A 17,887-nucleotide genomic window follows, 5' to 3' on the forward strand; every position below is an offset into this window, starting at 1 on the left:
TATCTCATGACAATTATTGTCTGAAATTGGTTAATAGCAGTTATGAGGATATAGGTTAAACTTACTGACCTAGATTATGAATGGGTTTTTTTTTTCTAGAAACAGGAAGAGCAGTGGGCATCTGATGACAGAGAAAGTGATGGAATTATATTACATGCAAATAGTTCGCTAGGATTAGGATGTTATCTGGCCTTATTAAGCTATAGCAAATTGTTTATAAAGCTCATTTTAATTCTGCATTTCCCCCAAAAAGTAACCTGTATTTTTAAAACAATGGCGGAATTGCCGGTTTCAGCCTCATCGGCGAAACCAAATTTTGAAATGGCAGAAAGTATCCCTGTAAAAAGAAAGTTATGGATCAAGAGGCACAGGTAAAACAGACAGAAGACTAAGTAATTTGTCCTATTTTCCATACTGAGTAAAGAAGATGGATGGGTCTCTTAGGGTGCTAAACCCTATCATCTGGATGCTTCTAAAGAGAAGGAATTATTTTGCAACCCTGTGATCTGTACAGTGGGGTCTCTCTGTTGAGAACAATTTGCAGATTAGCTCACGTTATTGTGACCCCCTTTGCTATGCCATCAAACATCTCACAAATCCTTCTATTTCCAATTTCAGGCTCTACAAACAAAACAGTAACAATCACAAAAAGCAGAAGTATCAGCAAGCTTGGAGAAGATGGAAATCCATCTTTCAGAAAGATAATGGGGAGATTGCTGAAGGCAAAAAAAACCCTTAAAGAGTTCACTGAAAACTGAGCACACTCGGTTCTTGCAAACCATGGTCTGTTTGCTCAAGAAAACCAGAATGTCAATGCACAGATTCTGTAAGTATGCCACCCAGTGTGCTAATAATCACTGAGATTGTTACTTTGTGATCTTCTCTTCTCCAATTCTTTCTCTTCTACTGCCTCCTGCTATTGCCACATCAATTATCCACCCTTCCTTCTTCTTATATCTGGTGTGTTACGAGCCAAGACTATCATCATCATTATTACTATTTTTGCCTGTGCCCTGAGCAATTGCTGAGGAGTGCTATCTAATAGCATTTCTTTTGATCACTTTTCTTTTACAAAAGCCTGCTGACTAACCTACTCTTAAAAAAAAAAAAGATGAAAGCAAAGAAAAGGAGGGAGGGGGGGTCAAAACCTTTTCTTTTGCATCTATAACTATACATAATAATGTATTTGCTCTTCAAGAGAACAAATGAGGCTCTAATAAGAAAATAAGTGCTACTCAGATCCTGCTGCTGGATTCCAGTTTCTACCCACTTACCCGGAGAGGCAGAATAACTTTATAAGGAACAAAGGCAGGAAAATGTCCATATTTTAGGGTTAGGCAGATTCTATTGCACCACTGTTTGTTAAACAAGCTAGAACTCTGATTAAGTACACACAGTGGACTAAGACTAAGACTAACCAGCAATGTCTGGGGGATGGGAAGAAGAACGACAAAATGAGGCATACAATGCAACCTCAGCCTTTTTTCTCCAAGCGTGGTTGTATATTTGCGCCAAGGCCTTGCAGTGAAACACTGATGAAAGGAGAAAGCTTCCTGCAGATGTCACTAGCCATAACCATGTTCCTGTACAAAACACGGTGCCCGCGTTTGACACACTATATTAGAGCAAAACAAGCATGCTATGCTTACCTAACTACAGCTATGCATTACTTAGGAGAAAGTAGGCTTCTGTTCAAACATGTGTTTCATAGCTATCTGAGAGTGACCCACAGAACAACGCAGACAGATGTTATTGGGATGCCAATCCAAGCCAGCCAATGAAACAAAAATTAAGGTGGACCATGCCCAAGGAAAACCTAAGTTCAAGTCTCTGGTTGAGTAGGGACTTTGACCCACTCAAAGTCTCAGCCCAACTTTCCTCATAAGTTTGCTGCAGGAAAAAAAATGGAGAAGGATTGGTCTATGCAATTCTGGAGAGAAAAACATCTATTAAAAAACAAATGCATAAAAATAGATGAAGGGAGAACTTCCCCCCCCCCACATCTGGATTCCCTGAATACTATCTCTGTACATGTAGAAGAAAGATTGTGAGAATTTTGCACAAGGAAATAATCACATTAACAGAATAATGACAGAATAACAGAACTGAAAGGGACCTTGGAGGACTTCTAGTCCAACCCCCTGCTCAGGCAGGAAACCCTATTACCATTCCAGACAAATGGTTGTCCAGTCTCTTCTTAAAACCTTCCAATGTTGGACCATCCACAACTTCTGGAGGCAGAATTTGAATGATTAATTGTTCTAACTGTCAGGAAATGTCTCCTTAGTTCTATCTTCAGTATTTTCATGTGATAAGCCTATTGGAGACCTCCTAACATTTCATTTCCCATTGATAGCTGGTCACATCATCATTATCTAGAAATACAATCTAGGAGTTGCCAAAAAAAAAAGAAGATTGTGAGACTCTTCCATCTTTTACTCTAAGAGACCATTTTCAATAGAACAATAAAATTATTTCCCAAAATTAACTTACTTGTCACCTCCCATTAGCTTCTTACTGTTCTCATTAACAATTTCCCCTATCAAGTAAAATGCAAACTCGCTCACTTACTTTTTAACTTCTTGGACATAATCCATATTTCGGTCAAACAGGTAGGTGACAGACTCTTTGATGGCCTCATGCTTGAAGGAAGAAGCCGTTCCAAAGACAGTAACATTGGGGACTGTTGAGCAGAGTTGAGCAATAGCTTGTCCCTACAAATACATTTTGTATATTAGTTGCATGGATAGATCAAATGTGTTTATCGTTCATCACCGATCCCCTGTAATCGGCTCTCTGCCAACAATTGACCTGAAAATATGTTATTTATTTACCTACCCCTCAAAAGCAATGCTACCTTATGCAATGTTATACTGTATGTCACTGTTGGGCAATATTATGTTAGCACTGCTTGCAATTCTTGAACTATTTTTTTCCAAAGTTACTTGTAAACTGTGTTTAGATAAAAGAAATTTTGAAAAACAGTATGTTTTTGCGCGGAAGATCTGAGAACAAATGTGGGCGCACATAGGAGAATGTTACAAAGATGTTTTGGAATTACAGAAATGGCACTGGAATAGCCAAAACTCAGAATCAGCTGAAATAGGCAAGGGATGCTAAGAATTTGTTTTTGTAAGGCTTTTTCCTCTTTAAAATAAAATTAAAAAAAAAAACCCTTATAACTGCTTCTTTGGAATCTAGGCCATGCCTCCAATGCTTTCATGTCCAGTGAACAATTAAAAAAAAACAAAACCCTGCTGAAGAAGCTGCATTCCTCCCAAAAGGAATGGCCGTACCATTCACCCATCTAAGCAACCAATGGAGAGCTCTCCCTAAATCAGTTCATCCAAGACTATAAAAGACTTCCCACCCTTTTGATAGTGCAAGAGATCATGTGCTCCTGGAATGTTTGGAGTACTTGAAACAATGACAGGGAACTTTTTATTAATGCAAAACGAAGTCCAAGATTCTTGAGCTACAGGACTTCCATTGTTTTTGTTAATGGCTCAAGAATGCTCATGACATTTGAAAATAAATGGGGCACTTTGGCTGTCCTCCTCCCGCTAGACATTAAAGCCCTGGAATATGTTATCCACACAAGCCTTCAAATCGCTCTCTTGGGGCTAGGTCCAATGCCTACTCCCTTGCATTTTTTTATAAACCAGCTTTATAGGCAATCATTGTTTCGAATTGTACTGCTGCAGATATTTTTCCTACCATGAGCTAGTGTGGGAGTCTCCAGCTTTTTGCAACTGTTTGTTATTAATTACATGACTGCATAGTGTTATTTGCAAATAGTAGTGGCTCCTGTGGAGTTCAGTAACTCCTTCCGAAGTTCTCTTGCACTCAGTTTTTTTTTCCTAGCTTCAAATGATTTGAATGGTCTGCGTTTGGGTGGGTTTTTTGCAGGTGGGGTGGGATAGTAGGAGGAAGAAAGTATTTGAGAAAAATAAAAATATTTCTTTGTTTATGCTGAGTTATAATATCATGAGATTATACATTCCAAACAGTTAGTAGCAATGACTCAGGAGTAATCATTCAACATGAACAAGAGTATAAAGGAAATGTTGGCTATGGCAATTATTGTATTGTCTTTGTTAGGCAGTTTGTAACTTATATGATCAAGATTTTGGCCTAGGTAAAGCTTACATCTTTCTTTTCCAAAGCACTTCCTCTTCAAGAAAATGTGACATATCACTGAATCTCTCCTTTAAAAAAGATTTTTCATAAGATCCTGCTAAGATTATTCCAAAACCTACTCAACTAAGTATCTCTATTTCTACATGGAAAGTCCATATATGTTCACTTTTGGAAGCTCCTATTCCTCTTTCTCAGTTTTAATGTACCCATCTCTCAATATTCATTCCAATAGCCACAAATTAGAAGCCAGATTTCACAAGCCAATAATTCTTCTTCTTCTCAGATTATACAGACTATTTTATTCTGAAAGGAAGTCATTATAGACTTTCTTGGTCAAGGAGCCATTTTTCTTTCAACAAACTGGGCTTGAGAGAAAAATTTCATTACTTTCATGGCATGAAAGTACACAAAATCGGGTAAGTGGACTGAATTCCAGTAACTGCTACATTTTAAATCCAATCCTACTTAGAGTAAAATTTAAATTTAAATTTGTGTATCTTTTTCCTCTATTTACATGACGTAACCCCCTTGAAGACACTTTCGTTTGAGCAGGAAAGACATTTATGTGAGGTGTTGTTGTGTTTTTTTTGACATCTAGCCCTCTCAATTTATAAGAAGATGGAACTGCACAATCCACAACAGCAGCAATTATTAATACTGACAATCAAAGTTGTAATTCTTTATAGGACAGAAGTGACACTTACCACTCCGCCCCCTGCAGAATGAACCAGCACTGACATGCCTGCTCGCAAGTTGGCAACTTCGAAGAGCATCATGTATGCAGTTACAAAGTTCATAGGAAAAGCAGCCGCTTCGGAGAAGCTTATGTCGTCGGGAATTTTGTACACAAAGTCAACGGGTGTGCACACAACCTCAGCCCAGGCGTTGTAGTTGGTAAAGGCCATGACTCTGTCTCCAATCTGAAACCATTTGAAAGAAACACAATCGGATTACAGTCTTCTGGATAATCCTCAGAGTTACCCACAAAATGCTGGTTTCAGACATTGGCAGTTATTCCTTGGTGACTGTAACATCCAGTGATTAGGGCTACAACCACATACGGGGAGGGCAGGTGAGAGTCACTGTGGGCATAATTAGGGCTACAACCACATATGGGGAGGGCATAAAAGTATTTAACAGTGATTGTAAATCCACCCCTTCCTGGCATTCTTAATATCTGTGGAATTAAATTCATGTATAAGCTGCATCACTATGCTGAATTGTGCTTTAGAGAACACTGTTTGATTCAGATGGCAACATGTGTATCTTTGCAGTCTTCTGCCTACAGTACATTCAACTTTATCAGCTTCTTTTGATAGTTTTTAAAGAAGGAATCCATTCCTTACCTTGCTCGTATTTCATTATTCATACAATAAAACATGGGGAGAGGGAAAGGAAGACTGTTTTCACATATAAAATAGCAAAAATCAATTTTTAAAAGTGGATACTATCGTTCTATATAGCATGTTCAAGTACTCAATGCAGTTTTATTCAATACAAATTACAGCTTTCCAGAAAAAAATGAAATTAAACTGCAAAGCTGACTTTCTTATAGATAACCGTTCAAGACTTTTCCTACAGTCATCTGATTCTTCACATGAACACATCTGAAATAAAATTATTTTGGTTACTTAATTAGCTTGGCCCATGGTACTTTTTCCTTCCAAAAAGTATATTATTACAACAAATGAAATAATTGCTAGTGAGCAAGCAGAAATACAGTGTTATGGCACAGCCATAATGTGAGATACAATCCAATGCTTCAAAGGTTGCCTAGCTGTAGAGTACAGTTCTACCCATGCTTATTTAGAAGTAAGCTTACATATTTATATTAATTTATTATATTAATCTAATTAATTTATATTAATAGTTATATTTACAACTGGCTTGGGGCCCGGATGTGACTATCCCATTTTGGAGATAGCTAGTAGACAAGTACAAGATTTTACTTCCACCCCATCTATGCATTGGTTCTTTTATCCATTTTAATATTAATTTTAATGTTTTGCTTTCCTGGTGATGTTTAAATCTTACGTATAATTGTTTTATTCTGTTATTTATGACATTATAAACTGCCCAGAATTTCTTGGTAGAGAAGATGGGCAACATACAAATTTAATAAATAAAAACAAATATTTAAGAGAGCTTATTTCTTTATTGGGTTACTCAATCTTACTGAATCATGTTGCAATTTGGGATTTGCTTAGGAAGTTGAGACTCTTGGTTTCAATAAACCTTGAGTCTATCAGGTGGGAAATGGCTGATGTGAAACAGAAAATATTAATAGTGACCATTGACACCGTCCATTAACTTGAACTTGATAAAGTTCAAGAACTTTGTTCAAGTTCAAGAAAATTGCACCTGATAAAGTTCAGACCTTAATCAACTTTAGCTTCCAGCATCCCTCATTACTATGTTCATTTAAAGAGATGGAGTTGTAATCCAACAACATCTGGATAAGATGGGGATCTTCATTGCTATTATACATGAAGCACCATAGCATGATTCAAATGGACAAATAAAACAGCTGAGTCTGTAGGATGAATTAAGACAACCAACTATCATAATATGATTTAAAAAAAAAAAAAGGCAGGACCAGTGTTCCAGTATCTCAGGGGCTGCCACAAAGAAGAGGGAGTCAAGCTATTTTCCAAAGCGCCTGGAGGCAGGACAAGAAGCAACGGATGGAAACTGATCAAGGAGAGAAGCAACCTAGAACTAAGGAGAAACTTCCTGACAGTTAGAACAAATAACCAGTGGAACAACCTGCCTCCAGAAGCGGTGAATGCGCCAACACTGGAAGCTTTTAAGAAGAGACTGGACAGCCATTTGTCCGAAATGGTATAGGCTTTCCTGCCTGAGCAGGGGGTTGGACTAGAAGACCTCCAAGGTCCCTTCCAACTTTATCATCATTATTATTACAAAGTAGGCTGACTTGGATATGTTTTTTTAATAATATTGAATATTCTTTTCATAAACTAGCAATACTGGGAACTGAAAGAGACGCCACCAGGTGCAAAGCCTATCTTCTGTTTTCAAAGAAGACATCTATTAAATGTTAAAGGCTGTTAAATGCTCCATCAGTGATTATATCTCCCATCATAGATCATCTCATATTCTATTAGCTCTGCATGTCTTTTGGGGGATGACCTTTCAAAATGAGAAAATGAAATGGCTAGCACCTCTCCTTTTATCTCCCACGTATTAATTTATTTTGAAACGGTGCTTTTCGATCTTGATCAAATTCTATTGCGCCCTTTTAGAGCCCAGCTACTCTTCATTCAAAGGCTGTGTGTGGGGCTGGGTTGAGAGGTTTATAGCACGGAAACATTTATAGCATCTTGAGTAGTGCCACATTTCAACTGCCTTGGGATACAGAAAAGATTACAAACTTGTAAAATGCTACTGAAACAGGATGACATGTCCATTTTTCTACCTCTTCTTCCCCACCAGCAAAAAAAGCAGAATTTTTACATGAAACAAAATGGTTTACCTGTTTTCTTTCATTATTAACAAACCAATAAAAAATTATACCGTATTTGCATACAATGGGTGAAAGCTTAGAATTAAGTTGAATATCTCAGTTACGGCCCCCTCCTCCAAAGAAGTGGAAACAAACTCATTCAACTGGCTGATGAATTGCAGATTTGGAGTCAAATTTCTGGCAATCATAACTAGTGGGCATTCATTTGTTTCTTCAGTCGAATGGATATACTGTACTAGTTTGTTTACCCAACATGTTAAAGTCTATTTGGCTTAAGAAGCATCAACTATAGCTGATTGAGTTTAACTACAGTTGACTGAGTTTACAAAAACATGTGTTTAGGGAGATTCTCAGTAATCCAAGTCATGGTTGTCCCAAAGATGCTTTTTCAGAAGGCAACTGGACTTTCTTAGTTTTTCTTCCTTGAAAACATTTCATTTGCCATCCAAGAAACTTCTTCAGTTCTGGGCTGAACTGAAGAAGGTCCTTGGATGAGAAGCGAAATGTTTTCATGGAAAAAAACCGTTGCCTTTTGGGACAAAACACGCTAAGCCACAAACAAGCAAATTGCAGTGAGCTCTTTCTAGAACCCCAATCTTTGATGGTTAGAAGCACATGGGAAATTTTGAGAATATGGTTGATGGTTAGAAGCACATGGGAAATTTTGAGAATATGGGATGGATGCAGGCATTGAATGACAGCTGGGGCAGAAGGCTACTCCATTCACAGATTGGCTAGTTATGTTTACTGATTATGGTCCCAGATCAATAAAACACAAGTATGCTATAAAATATAAGAGTACATGGTAAGCCAATCTTGAAACAATAAATAATAAAAAAGAGGGCACCATTGAAATTCTACAATCTATAGTTACTGCTGAGAAGTTGGTAATATTTTAAAGATTTGCCGCCCTTTAATTTTTTTTAGGAGAAAGTCTGCAGCCTCTTGTTCAGTAAGACAAGTAAAATTTATATGTGCCAAATACTAAGGGTGATATAGTAGACAGTTTAACAATTCATAAGTTACTGTCTTGACTGCAGTCTGCACAGAGGTAAATGCAGTTATCGTCTGATTGTCTGAATAGCCCTGGGTTATTTCTCACTGTATTTTGGAAGAAAAACAGATTTAGGGCCCCAAAGAAATTATTGCTTTTCCTTTCCAGCTTAAATCTCAAACTCAGCTTGCCCTGAATGTTATTCGAGACTAGCTCAAAAGCCCAAAGGCCTTAACAATGAAACCTCTAGTGAGTCAAGAATGAAGAAAGTAAGGGTGGTAAGCATACATATATTAAATAGATGAAGTTTACTATGAACCGTAACTACATTTGGGGTTATTTTATATAAGCCACTTGGACAGCAGGGATGACTGGGCTGGTTCTTGTGTGAAGAGCAGCTGGGACCATTGAAGCTGATGGCTATGTAGAAGCAAGCAAGGAACCCTGCTTAATGTGAATCCCTCAAATTCCAGATGGGACATTTCCTTCTAATTCCTACCAGAGGTTGAGCATCTGCCTGCATGGGGTCTATGGATCCTGACATCACCTCCCCTAAGCAGGCATCTATCTACTTGAGGTGTCCTTGGAAGAAGAGGGAGCAAGGCTAACTTGGCCAGTCTTGGATGAACCCAGTGAATGCTATTGTCCACTGTGGTAAGTCCTTGTCAGCTGAGACCTGCACACTGCACTCCTTCCTTTAAGTATCTTGCCCCCCCTCCCCCAGAAAATGACTTGGTGGGTTATAAATTTGAGACCTACTTTTATAGCATGTTGGCTTTTCGTATTTCATACTAAGAACTTCTCCCTATTTGATTCTCCTTTTCATTCTATTCAGTTTTCCTCCAGGTGTCTATATTCTATTAGAACCAAGCATAACTATTGACATTAAGGGATGATGATGATGATGATCTGTTTGTTTCTGCAGTACTTCTCCTATTGGCTACATCAACAATAGCATTCCTAATGTGAATTTTGGTTTTTTTTTTAAAGAGAGAATTGTGTTATGACGCTAGCATTTTAAAATTGCTTCTGTTTCACTGCTGCTGCACATTTGCTCTATTTATATATAGTTATATAGCTGTTATATTTAGACATATTTCTAACCCGCCATTTTAAAAACCAGTCTCCTGGTAGCTATAGAACACAAATTGGAATAGGGATATGTAATTCTAATCCCAAAGCAAACAAACCATCTTATGGTTCAATCTGAGGTATGAAGAAGACCATTTAATCATCAAATGTTCTACCACCATTTGAAATTCACTAATACAGTATCTGGTTAATTGATTTGTTCCATTTTGGGGATTCCACTACATCCTTATCAAGAGGTACTGATTCACAATACTTTAGCATTCAACACTTGGGCAGAGTTCTGACACTGTAGTGTGCCAGGATACTTAAACCTACAATAACCTGATCCACACACAACACAAAGCAATGATAAGTAGGTACATGCATCACATTTATAATAAAACCCAAACAGGCCATGTTATGGTTTATCACAGTGGTTCTTAATTTTTTCTTAACCACAGACCCTCCATTAAATACATTTTGTGGCCATGGACCATGGCCACGGACCCCCAAGACCTAACTCAAGACTTAAATCATAACATTTCTTCCAGCCTTTATGGACCCCCTCTGATGACATTGTGCCCCCTCCCAAGGATCTGCGGACCACAGGTTGAGAACCACTGGTTTATCATAATTTATGGATATATTGTTTTGTTCTCAAGCACCATCATATTACCTCATAACCTTTCACATTGTCACCCAGAGCTTCTACAATTCCAGAGCATTCAAATCCAGGTATAAGTGGTGTTTTGGGTGGATTATCAATGTTCCCCTGACGAACCATCAGATCAATAAAATTTAAGCCACTGTAAGGAAAGAAAATGAGAAGGGAAGATATGAAGGCCTCCATTCGAAGGTAGCTGATCAACACAACCAAAGTGACATTGAATAAACTCCTATGATGCCATTTACAACCATGTTTTAGTTACCAACCCCAAATGCTCTTTCTATGAGATTTCTTTTCATTCCCCTTCCCCCAAGCTGAATTCGCTACTCATCTTTTGGGATACTCCTAAGAAAACCTCAAATTACATTCTTTCCTTCTCTTGGTCTTCTCCAAGTAACACAAAATAATTTCTGGTTAAAAATAGACATTGTCTATTTCTGGTTAAAAATACACATTGTCCTTTTGTTGATTAACCTCAACCCCCCCCCCAAAAAAACCCCAGCATGTTATCTTTGAAGTTTTAAGAACTTAACCTCAAAGAAACAGGCAACATAGCAACAACAGATTGAGTGATAAATCTCATTCAATGTACATGACTTTCTAACAGTTTTTTTTCCCCAAAGGAAAGAGTCCAAAACCTGAAGACAGGGAAGGTTTTGACTTTCTATATCTTCAAAATCACCTACAGTTAAAATCCACTTTTGTTTATGCTGCTTTGGAAAACAGTGGGATTAAAATATTAAGGACTTCACAACCAACTGAATCGGTTCAGTTTTCCACCAAGTACAGGGGAGATTGCAAACAATTTAATTTTTAAGGAAGCTACTCTATATTAAAATAGCATACAGCTAAAAACTGAAATGTAACATTCCTTTCCCAGAAATTACGGGTTACTTTCATCTGATTGTTTTCCATGCTCCCAAATCTTTCAAAAAGGTGGTGTAAGCTAATCCATGAGCTATTAATCAAATGTGGTTATCAATGAGCCCATTCCAGATAGTCCTCGACTTACTTCTATTCTATTCAAAGTTATGACAATACTGAGAAAAAGTGACTTATGCCAAGTTTTCAACAATCACTGCATGATCGCACGATCAAAATTGGGGCACTTGTTGGCAACTGGCCTGTGATCATGTGATCACTATTTGTAACAACAAGCAAAATCAATGGGGGAAGCCAGACTTGTTTAATGGCACGATAACACTTAATAACTGCCATGATTTGCTTAGCAATAGTGGCAAAAAAGGTTAAATGAGATGCAACTCATTGGACTGTCTTTCTTAGTAATGGAAGACCAAGATTGTGGTCATAAATTGAGGACTACCATACTTCCTTGTTACAACAGCTTCCCTGGGTTTCTGGATTATACCTATACACCATCTAAAACACTGGTGGCAACCTACGAAACTGTGTAGGATTTTGGCCAAAGCTATTTGAATAACCCCATTCTATCCTTCATCTTCCAGCGTCATATCTTTTTGCCTTTTGGTACTGTCCATGGGGTTTTCATGGCAAAGATACTGGAGTGGGTTGCCATTTCCTTCTCCAGTGGATCACATATGCTACTGGGGAAGAGCAGAGGGCTAGTACTAGTAGCACCAGAAAGAGTGAAGCGACTGGGCCAAAGCCGAAAGGACACTCAGCTGTGGATGCATCTGGTGGTGAAAGGAAATTCTGATGCTGTAAAGATCTTTTCTAAGCAGTAGGCGTGAGCTTAAATGGATGCCAAAAGATGGTAGCGGACAGCAAGACCTGGAGGAACATTGTCCATGGGGTCACAATGGAACAACAACAAATTCTATCCTTCAGACTTTCAATTCCCTTTAAACATGTTAGTGGAAATAAGATAATGGTTACTCCCAGCATTGGAGGTTGTTGATTTTTAATGAAGCTAAGCTGTTTGTTTCACTGAAAGACAAAAATGTTATTCTTTGGGTACTTAAGCCTAATTTGCTGAAAATGGCTTCAAACTGGTGAATGCTGTCTCGTTCTTTTTTTATTGGTGTGCTTTTTAAAGATTTCCTACATTCCAGTTAGACTCTTTTTCTCTCGCTATGCTTTTACTCTCAGTCCTATTAACATTTTTTTAGCAGAAAGAAAGGAAATACTCTTAATGGCTGACTCCAATCTATAAAATGCTGAGATGGTGAAACAGACAACTCTTGGCATATTATTGAATCAGATGTGCATTACAGTAAAAAGGAGAAGAACGAAACTCTTCTCTAACCCATTGCTCACTGCTTTTTTTTTTTTCAAACATAAGACTTGGGTAAACAGTAATATGATGCTTAGCGTTGCGGAAATATATTTTATAATGAACTGAATAGGAATAGGAAGGAATATAAGGCAGGACAAGTCCACTGTGCAGCAAAGCAATGGAATGGAGCCAGAATATATACTAGAGAAAGACAGCCAGCTACCATTTGTAAAGCAGAATGAAATTTAACACAATCCAAGATCAGATTGCGTTCACCTCTCTACCCCAGGGTAGGCAAACTATACATTCCAAGTGTTTTGGATCTCACTGCCCATAATCCATGATCATTGATTGATTATATGCCACTAGGTTAGCACCATAGGCTGATTTTCTCCAAGATGACCTGTCCCCAGCTTGGTCCTTCAACCTTTTCAATGACACACTTATTGTTGGTCCATTGTTCTTGCTGTTGGCTGCCTCCTCCTCCTCCTCCTCCTCCTCCTCCTCCTCCTCCTCTTCTTCTTCTTCTTCTTCTTCTTCTTCTTCTTCTTCTTCTTCTTCTTCTTCTTCTTCTTCTTCTTCTTCTTCTTCTTCTTCTTCTTCTTCTTCTTCTTCTTCTTCTTCTTCGGAACTGGCTCTTTGCAAAATGTGTTAAATATATGATTTGAGCTAATTATTCACACTTCGAGTGAGGATTCTAGAATTCTAGGGAATCAGTACAACTAGGCAGATTTAAAATAAGCAACCAGACCCAATGTATGCCTGGTCCTTAGCAATACAAATCATTGTTCCCACCACCCCAAGCCATAATGCTTTCTTTCAAGGTTAAAGTCTTCTAAAATAAGCACTGCAGCATTTCACCTTGATTTTTTTTTTCTTCTTCCTATAAAATGCCAGGACTTTGTGTAACAGGAGCCACACTTGGAGGGCAGAAATGTGATGTTCTGACCTGGTGGCACACAGGAGATATTTCTATTCCCGAACTCCATTGGAAAATGCTTCACATACCTTCCTCATACCAAATCTGCACTGCACCTTTATACTGCCAGAGCATCAATATTCATTCATCCATGAGTGCTTCTCGACTGGAATTTCATTTTAGCATGGATGCCAATGCAAGGTTATATTGTACAGAGTTATATTTGCTATCAGGATAGACCAATGATGTCAGGAGCTGCGGCTCCAAATTCTGTGGACATCTGATGCATGTGGACATTTAATGCACGGATGGTCTAGATGGGAAATTTCATTTTTCAATTGTGTGAAATGTTTTAAATAATAGATCAGTCTTTCTCACCCATATCCACCACTGTCTTTACCCTTGGATTGAAAAGGATATTTGGACTGAGTATCAGAGATGTTCAAGTCACTGATGAATTTCCTACTTAAGCTCCAGGGATGTCTTTTAGCTTCTGAAACTCAGCCTTGAGAGGAGGACATTTTGAATCACTTCTCTGCATACAGTATTACTTTGAAAAATCTGTAACTTCATAAAGAGCTGAATGTTCTCCACCTCATGGTCATTCTACTAACAGATCCTTTAAATTGGAGCCTCTCAATAAGCTTGTGACTTCCCAACATGTTTTTAACCAGGGCCCAAATTGGGTAGGGCTTCTAGGACTCAGCTCAGCCTTACCTGGCCACAGTTCCCCCAAAGCTTGGCAGAGTGAATTAACTTTTCGACTGTTCTTTGAAACATGCACCTAACTAAAAGTGTAGCATACATACTATATGCATGCTACAGATCAAATAGTACTATAATCTATGATTATATGATTACCGAATAATTCCTACATCTCTGCTTTTGATCTATAGGATAGTGCCACGGGAAGAACATATAGCAGGGGTCTTCAAACTTGGCCCTTTTATGACTTGTGGAATTCTGGACGTTGAAGTCCACAAGTCATAAAAGGGCCAAGTTTGAAGACCACTGACCTATAGCCTCATTTCACCATTTTTGTATAAATATCAGGGGCGCACAGGAGAATTGGATATTTCTCTGCTGGTTGTAGAGAATAATGTTTCCATAACACAATATTGTCAACAGCGCTTAAAATCCCTCAAATATTTTTTGTTCTGTATTGTGATACATTTATATATACAGTATATATATATATATATGATATATTAACCTTTTATGTATTTATCTAATGTTTTTACTCCTCTGTATATTTTAGATTTTTGTGTGTACGCATTATATATATATGTGTGTTTGTGTGTGTGTGTATAAGTGTGTGTGTATACGTGTGTGTGTATACACACACACACACACACAGAAAGAGAAACAAACATATATAGGCTTTTTAAAAATATATTTTTGTTTTTTTTAATTTTATGTAAGTTTAATTTTTTTTATTTTGTAAAAATCATTGTTTGTACCCCACCTTCCGTATGCTAGTCTAGGACTATAGTAAAGATTTGACTGCCAGAGCAAATTCCCATCATTAGGAGAAGGCAGTTTGATTATGGAACAGGAAGATGGAAGAGATGGCTTGGTGGTTAATTCTAAATCGCTTTTTTATGTGCCACTTCCTAGTTCTCTTTCCTTCCAATTATCCTCATTGTTTGGAATGGCCTTGTGGAGCAGAAGTAAATAAATCCTGCTGATTTAACAACAAACATAACATCAAAACCTCCAAGATGTTAAAAGCAGTTAAGACCAACAATTTAAAGCGGGAGAAAGATTGTGTGCACAAGCGTATGGTGTCCTACTCTAATCTCTTTTAATTTTATTTATTTTTACTGGAAAAGAAACAAAAATGTTCCAACAGGATTAGTCCCATGACTTCTTGCTAACAATACGTTTAAGTTCATACAGTCACATACTTTCAGAAGAAACTAAGCAACACAATCCACCCTTGACCTACTTTTTGTCAGCTCAGAAGCTAAGCAGCGTTGGGCCTGGTTAGTCCCTGGATGGGAGACTTCTACAGAAAAACAGCTAAAGGAGGAAACTGTCAGAACATCCTAGAAGGAGGCAATACCAAATGATGGTTGCCTCCTGCCAAAACTGCATATCCAGATAGTTTGGGTTGAGCCAAGTTAGACACAAAAATATTGTATTTTCAGTAGATGACAACAACTTAACTTTGGGCTGGGAATCTAAGCAGCACTGAACTTAACTATTAACTAGAGAGGAACAATTAGTTAGTTAGCTATCCTAGGGAATTTCAGGGTCACAGAGTAGATTAAAATAATCAGGAAGAAGATACTGGGAAACCATTCCCATATTGCCCCCATAAAAACTGCATGTTTCTGCCCAGGTAGTCATCAGGAGTCAAGCACGACTCAAGGACCTTACCTTCAGCCTCACAATGAGTTACGGTTTGCTTAAATAGGTGCATTTCCTTCAAGTAAGCAAAGGCGGTCAAGAAGAGGCATGCAAGCCAGCATTGGCTTTACAAGCCTGCTTCCTCATTCTTTCTGATTTTCTACTGCTCACTTTTAGAAATCCCAAGCCAACATGTTACCCAGTTTGCTCTCCATATCTCAAGTTTTATGGCCCTTGAATAATTCCAGTCTGTAGTAGCTCTACGTCTAACCGTCATCAGCATCTTTCCAATAGAGAATTTCCAGGGGAAAAATAGTTAGCTAGGAGGGAAAAACAGGGATTAAGTGTAGAGCAGGGGACCCGCTGGGGAAAAGAGGATTTATTAATGAGCTTGACCAAAGGAAAGAAATTGAGGCTATCAGAATCAAAGGCAATCAGTCCCGATCTAGCAGAGTCAACATCCACATATAGCAAAGAGGGGGGACGGAGACGGGGTCACAGATGTAAGAGAAATGTGAAGGGTGCCAGAACAAGACCAAAACAGCCCCAAATATTGTTCCCCTTGGAAAAGGCTTCCTGATACACAGATAGGTTAAAAAAAAACAACAACCTTGAAAGGGTTTTTAATACACTGGGTCCTTTGGAAAAAAACATGGCCAAAATGATTCACTTTTTTTCTTAAGATTCACCGTCACCCCATTATCGAGAGAGAGAGAGAGAGAGAGAGAGAGAGAGAGAGAGAGAGAGAGAGAGAGAGATGAAAAGAGGAAGAGAAATGAAAAGAGGGAGAAAGGGGGAAAAAAGATAAGTCATTTTTGCCTGCAATCTCATGCACATTTTCCTACCAACCATGACTTAACGGGCAGAGCTGCATTTGCTGCTGAGTCAAAGGCTGTTCTTCTAACCAAATGCTCCGTAACTTGGGAACAGGCCCCAGTTTGTTTGTTTGTTTGTTTGGAGAGAGGTGGGTTGTTGTTTTTTTAAATTTTATTTATTTATTTATTTTAAAAAAGGCTTTTTTCTCCGTGATGGTTAAGGCAGGCATCCATTGCAAAGGACAAAGGTGGTAGTGGTGGTGGGGGGACCTCCCTACCGAATTCACCGTCCCCCTCCCCTACCCCGGAGATTGAGCTGGAACTTTGCAAAAGTCGCTGGAGAATGAAACGGGGATGGGGGGGAGGGTTCTTTTTTTGGGGTGGGGGGGATGGGACCAACCCGTTCTTGTCTTACTCATTCACTACACTGGAGCTGAAGAGTCTCCAATCTCTCCCCCCAGCCCCCCGTTTGCCTATCAAATCCAAAGAGAGAGACGCAAAGGATGGAAGATGCTTCCAGACGACCGCTGGCTAACCCGAATAATACTACTACTAATACTAATACTACTAATACTAATACTACTAATACTAATACTACTACTACTAATAATACTAGTAATAATAATACTAATAATGCTAATACTAATACTAATACTACTAATAATAATATTAATACTAATAATATTAATACTAATAATATTAATACTAGTAATACTAATACTAGTAATACTAATACTAATAATACTAATACTAATAATACTAAAATAATAATAATAATACTAAAATAATAATAATAATAATGATGATGATGATGATGATGATGATGATAATAATAATACTAATAATAAAATAATAATTATTAATAATTAATAATAAGCCAGAATACTGGACCAGGCTTTCACGCGGATCTTCAGCTCTCCTTCCTGAGGCTCCGGCATCACTTTTTTAGACACCCGGAGCTTGTTCAGGCCCCCGAAGGCGGAGAGCACCACGGCTCGCATCTCCTTAGCATCCCCGGCTTTTGGGGGGCTGCCGCCGCCGCTGTTGCCTTCGCCGCTGATGCCGCCGAGGCCGCCGTTGCCGCCGCCGCCGCCGCCGCCTTCGGGCGCCTCCTTCTCGATCATCTGCTCCGTCTCCTCGGCTTTCCCGGCTCCTTCCTTGGCCATGGCGCTGCTCCGGCGGCAGAAGGAAGGAAGGCGGAGGGGCTGGAGAGCCGCGTTTAAGAGGACGGGGGCGCGCGCGCGCCGG

The 17,887-nt window shown here is 38.7% G+C and overlaps 1 protein-coding gene across 1 annotated transcript in view; it reads right to left on the reverse strand.

Moving 5' to 3' along the window:
* The window catches only part of VAT1L (vesicle amine transport 1 like), a 37,147-nt gene extending 19,342 nt beyond the window's left edge, over nucleotides 1–17,805 (reverse strand). The window contains exons 1-5 of the mRNA XM_015814758.1: nucleotides 17,712–17,805; nucleotides 17,531–17,657; nucleotides 10,366–10,495; nucleotides 4,845–5,060; nucleotides 2,572–2,714 (exon numbers count right to left, since the gene is read on the reverse strand). Of these exons, the coding sequence (XP_015670244.1) occupies nucleotides 2,572–2,714; nucleotides 4,845–5,060; nucleotides 10,366–10,495; nucleotides 17,531–17,657; nucleotides 17,712–17,805 (710 nt within the window). The remainder of the gene's footprint in view (nucleotides 1–2,571; nucleotides 2,715–4,844; nucleotides 5,061–10,365; nucleotides 10,496–17,530; nucleotides 17,658–17,711) is intronic.
* Nucleotides 17,806–17,887: the final 82 nt, after the last annotated feature.

The sequence above is a fragment of the Protobothrops mucrosquamatus genome, unplaced genomic scaffold (genome assembly GCF_001527695.2).
Source record: "Protobothrops mucrosquamatus isolate PMUCROS unplaced genomic scaffold, P.Mucros_1.0 scaffold281, whole genome shotgun sequence".
Classification (NCBI taxonomy): Eukaryota; Metazoa; Chordata; class Lepidosauria; order Squamata; family Viperidae; genus Protobothrops; species Protobothrops mucrosquamatus.